The sequence below is a fragment of the Helobdella robusta genome (assembly GCF_000326865.2).
Source record: "Helobdella robusta unplaced genomic scaffold HELROscaffold_13, whole genome shotgun sequence".
In the NCBI taxonomy this organism is placed as follows: domain Eukaryota; kingdom Metazoa; phylum Annelida; class Clitellata; order Rhynchobdellida; family Glossiphoniidae; genus Helobdella; species Helobdella robusta.
Window position 1 is genome coordinate 3,939,331 of NW_008703718.1, and position 13,107 is coordinate 3,952,437.

Below are 13,107 nucleotides of genomic sequence, written 5' to 3' on the forward strand. Positions count from 1 at the left end.
GTTTCGTATGTTACAAAATGTAACAAAACAATATTTTTCCCTGGTAAACAACAAATACATTGTTCTTCAGAAATTGACACACACTCTACGCATGTATGCATGTACGTACGTACATGTGTGTCTATATTTGTATGTATGCAGGTTTGTTTGTACGTATGTATGTGGGTATATCTGTGTGTGTATGTATGTGCGTATGTGTTTCCAGGTATGTGTGTATGAAAGGTAAGCCCGTATGCATAATAGCCTACAGACTTCAAAATTGCATGTTCAGATGGAAAACAATTTGTTGCCATGCATGCATCTCAAGATTTCATAAATCACTTTTAGCACTCATTCCTTTTATTAGTTATTTTTATATTTTTTTCATTTGCATATTTTTATTTTATCATCCCTTTTTTATTTCTTTCAAAAGTTTTATTTATACCATGAGTACCAAAAAATATTTATCATAACACTCCAAGGAGTTTACATTTTAGATGCACATGCGAATTTTTGCCAGTTCATTTCAATTCTAGACCAAGCTATAAACCTTTATCATTATACATATATGGGTATTATTCATTCATTTATTCGTTGCTCATTCATTCATTCATTTATCTATCCATCCATCCATCCATCCATCCATCCATCCATTCATTTTTTGCGAAACTGAATATTTTCGCGTATCCATCATAACAAAACGCACTCCAGCCATTCGTCTGTTTGTTCGGTTGCATAGAATAAGAAAAAAAGTTTTTTCGTTTTTATATCTATGGCAACCTTTTGGAACCTACTCGTAACTCACAAAAATATTTTCCTGAAGATTTTTATGTGCTATGTAATGGACGTATGATATGTAGTAGTTGCTACACTAATATAGCTTTTTTCTTGGCGTTATTATTATCTTTGTGGCTGCTGCTGTTGCAGCTACTTCTGCTGCTGCTGCTAATGTCGTTGTTGTCGTCGTTGTTGTTGCTGTTGTTGTTTTTATAGTAACAATAATACTTAATACTTATTTGTACTAGTATCAGTCGTTGATTTAGTTCCAGTAGGATTAGTTGTGCCAATAAACGTTTGTTTTGGTGTTGTAGCAGCAGCAGTAGAGATTCTAACAGTATCAGCAGCAAATGTAGTAGCGGTAAAGCATCAAATATAGTAGCACCAACAACAGTAGCGGAGGTAGTAGCAGCAGAAATTGCACGATTGATGTAGGTAGTAGTAATGTTCTACCTTGTGATATTTATTAGTAACAATATTAAAAGTCTTAATGACAATAACCTCATTAAAGTCCTAATTCTTGCCAACAGCATTAGTAGTGGCGACAACATTGAAATAGTAGTAAAGTAGCAGTAGTGTTTTAAACTAGCAGCGGCAGAGGTAACAGTAGCAGCAGTTGTGGCGATGAAATGAGTGGTCGATGATTGCTAATGATAGTTTGGGTACGTTTAATGAGGTACCTTTAAAAGCATGTCCCCCTCAATCATTTTTAAAAGAACAACAATACAATCTTATTAGATTTCATACAAAGGTCGTTGCGCATAAAAACACAGACACACACAGACACACACACACACACACACAGACACGAAAACACACGCACGTACACATTCACACATACAAAATAACACTACAAACCACTAAAAGCATTATATTTGAATGTGTGTCGTGTGTGTGTGAGTATGTGTGTGTGAGTGTGTGTCGTGTGTGTGTCGTGTGTGTATGTGTGTGTGTGTGTGTGTGTCGTGTGTTTGTGTGGTGCAACAATAAAAAAACGCATTTTAATGTTCTGTTCAATGTGCAATTTAATTAAATCCTTTTTTTACATTCGGAGGAAGACGGTTCTATTCTACTATAGATTCAATTATAACGTAGCGAGCGGGTTGAGAGTAAAAATTTGAAGATAAAATTATGAAGAAAAAAATGCGAGTGTACATGTTTTGAAAATTCAAAATTAAAAAATTAAACAATTTTAATTAAATTTAAAAATTGGTAAATTCATTTTTGTTGTAAATGAAAAAAATGAAATATTAATAATAATAACGATATATGCACACCGTGTAAACTAAATTATCTCTATCATTATTATTATACCAGTTTAAACATATTGTTATGTATATTATTACTCATTATATATGTACAATAATGTACTAATACTAATTCAGTTACACCATAAATTGTAGTAATTTGTATCACAAATATACAAAAATACAAAAATATATTGCATTCATATGCCAAAAGCGGTATATTTGTATTTGTTATGCACGTGAATACAATATAATTGTGTGAATATGGGATGGGTAGAGAATAGTGAGAAAAATATTTGGAAGCAATTAGGATACAAAGGATGGTGACGACGACGACGACGATGATGTTGCTGTTGATGATGAGGATGATAATGATGATGAAGATGATGACGATGATGACTACGAAGATGGCGTGCTTAATAAATAATTTGATAAGATTGAAAATGACAGCATGCAGATATGAAGCAGGTGATGACGATGATGGCATGGATTAATAATAATATTCTGCAACTTAACCGTGAAAACCATTACACCGTTGTTTACATTTTAATAAAATAATATTTTTTTCTATTTTATAAAATAATATTTTTTTTGTTTTAATGTTTGAATTTATTCACTCAAACAGAGGAACTTCAAGTCGTGAAAGCAGGTTTTCTTAGAAAATACAAAAGTACGTGTCTGAATGTTTATATATTTATTTGTATATTTGTATGTCGGTCTATTTGTTTATCTGTCTGTCTGTTTGTCTGTGTTTATGTATAAGCCTTTATGTTTGTTTGTATGTCTGAATGTACGTTTTTATATTTATTTTTATGTCTGTCCGTCTAGTTTATCTCTATGTCTTCCTGTGTTGTGTATAATTGTAATTTTGTTTTGTATTTATTCTTGTGTGTATGTATGAATGTGCGCGCGTGTGTGTATGTGTTTGTGTGTGTGTGTGTGGGTTTAGGTTTGTTTTTTTAATGTTATTTTCAATGAATTTTACGTGGGTTTGTTTATGTTTTTGTTTATTTCCGTTAATGTTTATTTATTTGTTCATTTGGCAGTGTAATTATTGTTTACACGTTCAGTTTCATCCGAGTGAATGCAACCTCGTTAGCGCGCATCATTCTGCCTGATGTTGTTTTATTTCGAGTTACAAGTGTTTGGAAGATGTATGTATGTATATTTTTGTTGCTATCTCTATTATTAATGTTATTATTATTAGTATTATTATTATTGTTGTTGTTGATGTTGTTGTTGATGTTCTTGACGTTGTTGTTGACGTTGTTGTTGTTGTTGTTGTTTTTATTTCATTCTGCCTGGCTGTTATAAATTTCTGCCATCTCCCTATCTTTATCTCCTTTTTCCTTCTTCCTATTTTTCTCGATAAGAACTTTTTAAATAATGACGACGATGATGATGGAATGATGCTGGAGGCTAAATGATGGAGAAAATGATGATGGTGATGATGATGGTGATGATGATGATGATGATGGTGATGATGATGATGGTGATGATGATGATGATGGACCTAATAGTTGAGAAGGACGTAGATGATGGCGTTGATGATGATGCTGATGATGGAGAGGATGATGATGACGACGATAATGGTGATGATGACGATTATGGAATTAATAGTTTCGAAAGACGAAGATGATGACAAGGATGATGACGACGATGATGATGGTGATGATGACGATGATGATGGTGATGATGACCGCTAGTGAAAAGTAGCGAACGTTACGAAGACGATGACTTAGTGGAATCAAATTATGGATGAGCAAAAATTGCTGCCTGAGTATCAAAGTTACTTGGAGAGGAAAATAATTCAAATGGAAATAATAATAAAACGAATAAAAGAAGTAAAGAGAATGAAAAAAGGAATGAAGAAGACAAAACGAAAAGAAGCGGAAACAGGAAACGGAAAGAAGTTTTGGTTTTGAATGTACTACATGCAAAGCATTGAGGCATGTGTAGTTTTTCTTTTATTTTTCAAAGTACACGTTCAAATGCGGGCTTTTAATGAGCTGGTCACGTGACGAAGAGCGCGTTTCTTCTTCCATAAACTCGCCTTTCACGGGCGCTATAAAAAAAATGTCCTCCACTCTTCTAGTGTCCACATTTTTTAATGAAATGAAAAATAATTTCAAACTAAAAAAATTATGTTTCTAAATTTTGTAGTCTATGTTGTAATTTACGTAGTTATTTATGTCATCGCTGATGTGTCTTGCAAATGTTTGCAGCACTTTATGCGCGCTAGAATGTGATGAAACCACCATCATGTGTGGTTCGTTCACTATATTATAAACTATTTAAAAAAGTATTCAGTTAAAAATATTTAGTAAGCAAATGTGTGCGTGTATGTATGCAAGTGTGTGTATGCTTATGTTTGTGTGTTTGTATGTGTGTGTGTGCGTTTTTGTAAGTGTGTGCGCGTGCATGTGATTGTGTATGCTTTAGAAATTCTCGCCCATCACGTAGACCCAGGCTCACTTGGTGTAAATAAATTAAACTCTGTCCTCACATCAATTTGAGCGCTTAACCTTAGGTGGAGAGGCATTGATGGCATAAAACAAAACGAGAAAAATGTTCAGTGATCCATAATCAGAGTAATACATAATGCATAATACACAACAGGCATAAGACACGTAGGTATCTATCTTGACGTCTGTTACATGAATTCAACAAAAATTTATCTATTCCTCTTTTAATTATTCATTTGTATTTTATTTTTATGATTAATTGACTGAAACATTGCAAATCAGCATGCAGGCAACACGTTGTTTTCATCCAGGCAGTTGGACGAGCAGGATTGAATTAAACATGTTCTCTTACTTGCTAACTTATTTTGTTCGTTCAAGAACTACAATTCAACCGTGATTCTTCACACCATTCGACATAACTCAGATGTTTTCAATTTTTTCTTACTTCAAAAACAAAATTTCGACCCCAAAACTCTTAAACAGAACTTTTGTAGGGTTTGCACACTTTTGTAGAGTTTACTTACTTTGAAAGAATTGCTGAAGAACTTGTATAGATGCTTATAAACAAGCCGCAAATGACTGATTACAATTTTTTTTTCAAGGAGATTTTCAGTTAACATTATTTGAAACAAGTGTTTTGTTCTCAACTGGTTGAATATTGGCATCTATATATTGTATAAGTCACACATAGAGGCGTTATGAGTTTTTACGTGATATGTGTTGTATGTCTAACAAAGTGTGTTTTATTTGTATTAGGTACGTTGTGTATGTACAGATGGTCTGTATGTCTGTATATTTGCAGTGTATGTATGTGTTTGTATATGTTCTATGAGTCTATGTATGTATGTGTCTGGTTATATACCTGTGTGTGTGTGTGTGTGTGTGTGTGTGTGTGTGTGTGTGTGGTGTGTGCGTGTATGTATGTATGTATATATTTGTTTGTTTAAGTACCAGTGTGTGTGTGTGTGTGTGTGTGTTAGTGTGTGTGTGTGTACCTGTGCGCGCGTGTGTGTGTTTATATGTGTGTGTACCTGTGCTTGAGTTTTTATGAATTATGTTTACTCAGAAGAACTCAGTCGGTGCAGATGTTTGCTGATTGAGTATAGAATTTTTTTTCTTCCAATGGCTCTTCATCTCCATACGTTCATCGCATGTTGATGTTCTTTCATCCATTTTTGTGTTTTCAGTGGGCAGTTTACCATGTGTCCAAATGTTTAACTCACGCGAAAATTATTAAAAAACAAATTCTAGATTTTATTAACATAAAGAATTCAAAATTTAAATTGTACAAAAATTTTTGATGACACATTGAAAAGATAAAAACTTTTAAATTTTATATTAACAAATTAAAAAAAAACATTTTTAATATAAACATTCAAGAATTAAAATTTCCAAAATTGAAAAAAACAAAAAAAATTATATTTTTTCAGAAGGGTTTCTATCAAAGGGTTTCAAGGCAGTCTACGTGGAGCTGACCAGAGACAGTTATTTTATGTGGTATCGCGACCAAACCAGCTACAAACGAGATGGCATCCTACATTTGAAAGTTAATTTTTCCATCGTTATTCATTTTCACTTTTTTTATAGCCACTCCCTTTCTCTAGCTCTCTCTTTCTAACTAACTTTCTCTCTCTTCATTTCATTATCTCTTTCTCTTCTAATAATGCAGACGGTTTGCGATTATTTGGCGGTGGGTCCGTACACGAGGAGCGTTCCGGGTCGACCGAATCTTTCGAGGCACGTGAACGAGAGGCACTTGCTGGCAGTTCCCTCTACCCCGTGTCGAAATTCCCTCGTTCATTGGTTCCTCTGTGCTAATGATGCTGATTTGAAGTTAGTTTTCGTATGTATGTTTTTGCATGTGTGTGTATTTGTGTGTGTGTGTGTGTTTGTGTGTGTGGTGTGTGGTGTATGTAAGTTTGTATATAAGTTTCATCACCGTTAATGATGATTAATGGTGATAACAGTGCAATAAATGTTGGACGAAGATTATTCAGCAAGATTGGGGGGATAATGTTGATAAAGATGAAAATATACATCATCGTTAGCAGACATCATCGCTGTTATAATCATTTATCATTCCCTCGTTAACATTCATCTTCTACCATCATCGTTGACATCATCATCATCATCATCTCAATGGATCATCATTATCATCATCACTGCAGCATCATTATCATCATCAACATCGCCACCATCACCACATTTCATTGTCGTCATCATCATCATTACTGTCACCTTCGTTCGTATTGCATTTAAAATTTTTAACAAACTTAATTATATTTAAGCTCGGTTTTATAATTTATTATAAGAAATAATAATAAAATGAACAAAACCAGCGCCGAAACCAATTTTAATCCATACATAAATTTTTTCAAACCCCCTCAAAAAGGGATTAATCCATATTTTTAAATTAAATCCATTTAAATGGAACTTTAATTCAGCATTATGCTGATAGGTTGGTCGGTAGTGGAATACTTGCAATGGAAAATAACTGGACGTGAACAAAACTTGTACGTGTGTGCATGAGTTTCAGGAGTTTTTAAATTTGTGTGTGCGTGTTTGTGTGTGTGTGTATAAGTGTGTGTGTGCTTGTGCGTGTGTGTGTTTTCCAATTTGATAATTAATTCGACAATTCATATTTATTATTCATTGGGCCATCACTATTCCTCTCAGCTGCACAAACAATAACCGCCATTAAAAATTCAACGAGCAATATAAATTTGCCTTTTTTATAATTTACGAAGCACACACACACATACACACACCAACACACACAATAAAACGTTATGAGAATACATCCTCATAAATAAAATGCCGTAGTTAAAATATTTGCTAGATTGCGTGTATAGACTATGTTCTGAGTAGCAAGTAGGTTAGTTACATCAATTCAAGTTGTTTTGAATTTGCTGTTGCTGCTGTTGTGGCTGCTGCTGTGGCTACTGTTGTGGTTGATGTTATTGGTTGTTGTTGCACTTGTTGCAATAAAAATTTTTGGAATTGATGTTTTTGCTTGTTGTTTAGTTTGTTTTTGTTGTTGTTGTTACGTTAACCAGCTCTGCTGTTATAGCAACTGATGTTGTTGTTTTTGTTACATTTGTTGTTAACGTTATGGTCGCATTGATGTCGTTGTATACATTATTTTGTTTCCATCTTGTTGTTATTGTATTGATGTTCATTCATGCTATTATGACTTTGTTTGTGTTTACTCTAAAAAGAGGTCTCATATATCTCACTGTGTCAAATGCTGTCATCTTCAAGTATCCAGTATCAGGTTGGCAGACGTTGTTCCTATAAGGTTACATTATAATAATAACAGTAATAATAATACCAAGAAGAAGACGAATAACAAAAATAATAACAAAAAAGCATAATAACATAAAAAATCAACTACTGTAAGATGGCACATTACGCATTTAACATTTCGTCTGAAACGCCAACAAATATCTGTGAAATGGTAAATGGATGTGCATTCAAGAGTTCTCCTTGTAATAAATGATATTTTTATTGTGAAAGAGAGAGAGAGAGAGAGAAAGGAGAGAGAGAGAGAAGGGAAAGAGAGAAAACAACAAAAAAGAACGAGACAGACGGACAGAAACTGAAAAAATGAATGAGAGATATACGATTATAATAAATAATAAAAAAACGAAAAAGAAAAATAATAATAATAGCAAAAAATTTAACTAAACCTCAAAATCTAAACCAGGCCTGGGCAAACTACAGTCCGCATGCGTCCCGCGGAGCTATTTTATGTCCAAAAAAAGGTCAACCAGACATTATGACCAAAAAAAGAGAAAAAGGAACCACAAATCTTATAAAATTCTCCCCTGGGTCGAAAAAATTGCTATTAAAGTACACATGCGGCCCTTCGAAGATGGTATAGTTCTCAATGCAGCCCTCACAGCAAAAAATTTGCCCACCCCTGATCTAAGCTGACAATCGTTGAAGAAAATGAAAATTTTCAATTAAAACTTTTATATTTGAAATAATATAGAGGAGTGAAAATCTAATTAGATATTTTAAAAAGACTACATTGTTGTTATAATAATAATAATTATTATTATTCTCGTCTCGTTTGAGGCCCCACCCACAGTTAAGTCTTATTTTTAATTTAGGTTGTCATCGTCCATGCCTGCTATATATTTTTATGTTTTTCACTTTTTCTCTCTCTTTCTCTCTCTCTCTTTCTCTTTCTTTATCTATTTTTTTTCTCGTTTTCTGTCTTTCTCTATCTTTCTCTTTCTCTCTCTCTCTCTCTCTCTCTTTTCATCTCTATCATTTTATCTTCATTTTCTCTTTCTTTCTTGTTTTTTTCTTTTATCTTTTTCTTTTTTATCTAATTCTTTATTTTTTCTCTTTTATTTTCTCTCTTTCTTTCTCTCTCTCCTTCTCACTCTCTCTCTCTCTCTTTCTTTTCTAGCTTTACTCACTTCCTGAGGTATGTGTTTATAGTGGTCACTTTCATTATGCGAAAATCCAATTAACAGTTTTGTCCAAAAATTTTGAAGTAGCAGTAGTAGTGGTAGTGGTAGTAGTAGTAGTAGTAGTAGTAGTAGTAGTAGTAATGTAGTAAATTAGTAGTAGTAGTAATAGTAGTAGTAGTAGTAGTTAGTAGTAGTAGTTGTAGTGGTAGTAGTAGTAGTAGTAGTAGTAGTAGTAGTAATGTAGTAGTAGTAGTAGTAGTAGTAGTAGTAGTAGTAGTAGTAGTAGTAGTGGTGGTGGTAGTAGTAGTGGTAGTATTAGTAGTAATATTAGTAGTAAAAGTAGAAGTAGTATTTGTAGATCTATTAATTAATTTAACAATCATTCATTCATCTATCAATTAGTTCATTCATTCGTTCGTTCATTTTTTAACTAATTAATTATTAAATAAACTCCTTTTTCGTAATTTATTTATTTATTTCAACATATTTTTCTAAATTTGAAAATTATTTCAATATTTATATATATATATATATATATATATATATATATATGTATGTATGTATATATATATATATATATATAATATTATTAATATTTATGCCTTTACAGTGACTGGATGGTGATCATTAATTCTGTGGTCAGTTCGCTAATTTTTTTATTTAGCGTATAATTATTTTTTCGTACTATTATGTATTTTTTCGTACTAGTATTCGTAAAATACAACTAATTGTAAATATAAAAATAAAGCCTTTAGGAATTAATATAATTTGTCATTCATAACATTCATAATAATAATTATTAAAAATGTTAAAATTATATTATTAAATATTTTAGTAATAATAATTATAATATAATAAATTATGTCAGCTACCTCCCCTATCCCCAACTGATGATGAATTGATGATGAAAGGCCCACCACCACCATACCCTGGATCGTCATCAGGTTTTTTTTTCATTAATTATAAATTTAGAAACAAAGGTTATTTTCGTTAACGAGTCATTATGGTAGTTATAAAATTAGTTATCAATAAAATTAAAATTATAAAAGTAAAAATTGTTGTAATATTTTCTATGGTAGTAACAAATGGTAACATGAAAGTTATTTTCTCACATTTTTCTTAATAAATACCCAAAAATGCCAACCAAAAATGCGTTAGTCGACGTTGTCAGATCTAGCATGGGGTAGACTGGAATTTCCTTGCGTTCGAACCCGGTCACTAAGATAGCAGGCTCCGGCGTCTTAACCATCACGCCAAATATTAATAGTAAATAAAAATAAATAACAATGATAATAATAAAACTAACAATAATAGAAATAATAATAACTTTGGATGAGAATTTTTAATAATAGAAAAAGTATATATTGTATAATTGATAAGAAGGGTTTGCAAACATGGCATGCTAGGTGTCGTTATATCCAGTGAGTTGGAATGCATGGAAAGCTAGGAGCGAGGAGTATGCGTAGCGTAATGGCCTCATTAATAATATTCAATCTAGAGAGTTTTTTTTAGTTACGATTGATTCGTTCGTTTGTTCATTCATCCGTTTGTTCATACATTCATTTATTTATTTATTCATTCATTCATTTGTTCAGTTTTTTATTGTGAAAAGTTATTTATTATGTGTATATACTTGGAGGGTTTCAAATTGCCAATTCCGAACATTTTCCATCTAATTTCTATTTTGAAGCTTTGTTGATTGGGCAAAATTAATACTGTTAAAAGTGTTTGATCATTTAATTAAGATTAAATTAATTAATTCTAATTGAATAAATTGAAATAATTTATTAAATTGTATAGAAATAAATGAATTAATAATTGGTTTCTGAAAAGGAAAATTGAATGATTACAGAGCCGCTCGAGTTGAAGAAAGCTTCAAAACAATCCCAGTTGACGTCTTCGCAATCCAATCCACAATCCTGCAACATCGTCAGCAACCTCCCAACCGCCAATGCCATATCACTTCTTTCCAGCAACAACAAAAGCACAACTTCGACGACAACTAATCATTCTCAACACGAACAACCGCATCAACATCAACAGCGTTCTCAGCGATTACAGCAATATCAACAACAGCAGCAGCAGCAGCAACAACAATCATCTTCTAGCATATTCCATCAACAATCATTTCAGCAGCACTCCTCTCAAGAAATCAACTACAGGAGTAGTCATCCCCACCAACAGCAACAACCAAAATATCAACATCATTCTCAACAACAACAACACGAACCATCCACAAACGTCGACCAACAACAACAACAACAGCAGCAAACATCATCCTCAGCAGTAGTAACCAACATGTCAGATTGTGTGTGGGGCTGGACATGGGGTTGGGGTGGTGGGTGGGGATGTCCCGGTTGGCACAGCTTCAATTTCCTGCCCAGTTCTGATTTTCTCCTCCTCGCATCGTCGGCCGACGCGTTCAACGACAACGCCCACGCATCGTCGTTCAGCACGAACGGCTACCATGACTACAATCATCATCATCATCAGCACGATTGCGACGTGGTGGACCACCACGGCGATTACGATGGGATTGGTGACGTCGACACTGGATGTGACGCCACGTTTGACGGAAGCGGATTCGACGGAGGAGCTGCTTTTGATGTCGGCGGTGTCTTTGATGCTGCCTTCTCGCTTGGATTTTGAATGGGAACAATTTTTGTTTAGTATTAATGTTGTACATTATTTAAACACTGCACAATTGTAGTTAGTAAATGTGAATTATTATTTTATTATTTTTAATATATTATTTTTTTATATTATTTATTCTTCAACGTTAGCTGTGCTACGATTTATTTCCAGTGGATATATTCAATTTGCATGAAGAACAGAAATATTATCTCAATGGAACGCAATAACTATATAATTTGAATAGGCAATACTATTGTTATATTTGTAGAAGACAACTCATTGTATGAAATCTACAAACAATCACTGTACTGTTAAATATTTCGTTGTATGTTTGCTTGTTAAATAAATTGTGTCGGTATTGTTGTAAAACTAAAGGTTGAAACTGGAAGCAATTAAAGTACACTGCAATACACTACATACAGCATAATACATTACAACACATTACAGTACAATACATTACATTACAAAACAATACACTACAGTACAATATATTACAGTACAAAACATAACATTACAATACATTACAGTGTTATACATTACAGTACTACACATTACAATACAATGCAACATCATGCGTAGCTACTCATTTTCATGCATCAAAATGAACTTTTCTCTAAAAAGGTCAAATTCGTTATTTCGCGATAAAGCCTGTAACATTACATTTTGTAAAAAAAAGTGTTTATAAAAAGGCACACGAATTAGAAATTTAGCGGAAAAAATAAATTTTCTTTTTTATAATTTAAAATTCACAAAATTTTGTCATAACTCATTTATGTTTTCTCACTTTTAAAACCGTTTCTCTCAAAAACTTCTTTTGAAAAGTATTAATTTGACGGAAAATTGTGGTGCATGTGTGCATAAATGAATCCTACGTTTCAAAAGTGTTCACTTATTTGTCAAATTATAGAATTAAATGTTGAAATGCTTTGGGGGTGAGTTAGGAGCATATATACAGTATAATAGTACACATTAATCTCTACCAAACACCACAAACAAGAAGGCAGCTTATTGAACGCCAGAAGCTAACAACCGCCAAATTACAATCTGTTCACGATCGAGCTAGAGAAACAAATTGTCCAGTTGATAAAATGCAAATGAAAGGAATCGATCCAAATAAAATGAATGTCATCAGATGAGTGTGTGATCTGCAGTGGCTTGGCCACGCACCAGCTAAGCAGAATAACATTCAATGTATCCATAATATTGCTGATTACTCGCAAATCTGTAAAAGGTAGATAGATCTCCATAATACATAGATACACATTTGACAAAATGGACAGAAAAAATTATTGTAACGAATTTTGTCTTTTTCGGAGTATGATTTTTTCCAAAGAATAAAAAAAGACGTCGAAACTCAGACCGAGTAACGAATTTGGTTGTACAGCGAGTAAAAAACCAGTTAGCGCTTCATGAAGTCTTGCAGTTTGCGGTTCAATATTCCGGAACGGTTCCGCTGGACGCCTGTGGTGGGATGAGTTCATGAGATATCTCCACTATATACAAAAATATTATTCGTCTTAATAATTAAGAAAACATTCGTTTATATGTTTATATGTGATTGCATATCTTCTTTATATGTAA

At 32.9% G+C, this 13,107-nt stretch overlaps 2 protein-coding genes across 2 annotated transcripts; both read left to right on the forward strand.

Annotated features, from left to right (window-relative positions):
* Positions 1 to 2,410: 2,410 nt before the first annotated feature.
* On the forward strand, positions 2,411 to 8,404 carry HELRODRAFT_168557 (hypothetical protein; the record flags this gene model as incomplete). The annotated part of the gene is made up of 6 exons (XM_009014400.1): positions 2,411 to 2,471; positions 2,629 to 2,673; positions 5,899 to 6,014; positions 6,138 to 6,301; positions 7,687 to 7,742; positions 8,175 to 8,404. The coding sequence occupies 6 exons, from the start codon at positions 2,411 to 2,413 to the stop codon at positions 8,402 to 8,404; spliced, it is 672 nt and encodes a 223-aa protein (XP_009012648.1).
* Positions 8,405 to 9,796: 1,392 nt separating this feature from the next.
* HELRODRAFT_168558 (hypothetical protein) lies at positions 9,797 to 11,541 on the forward strand (the record flags this gene model as incomplete). The annotated part of the gene is made up of 2 exons (XM_009014401.1): positions 9,797 to 9,836; positions 10,745 to 11,541. 2 exons carry the CDS (start codon positions 9,797 to 9,799, stop codon positions 11,539 to 11,541), a joined length of 837 nt encoding a protein of 278 aa, XP_009012649.1.
* Between the last annotated feature and the right edge of the window lie 1,566 nt (positions 11,542 to 13,107).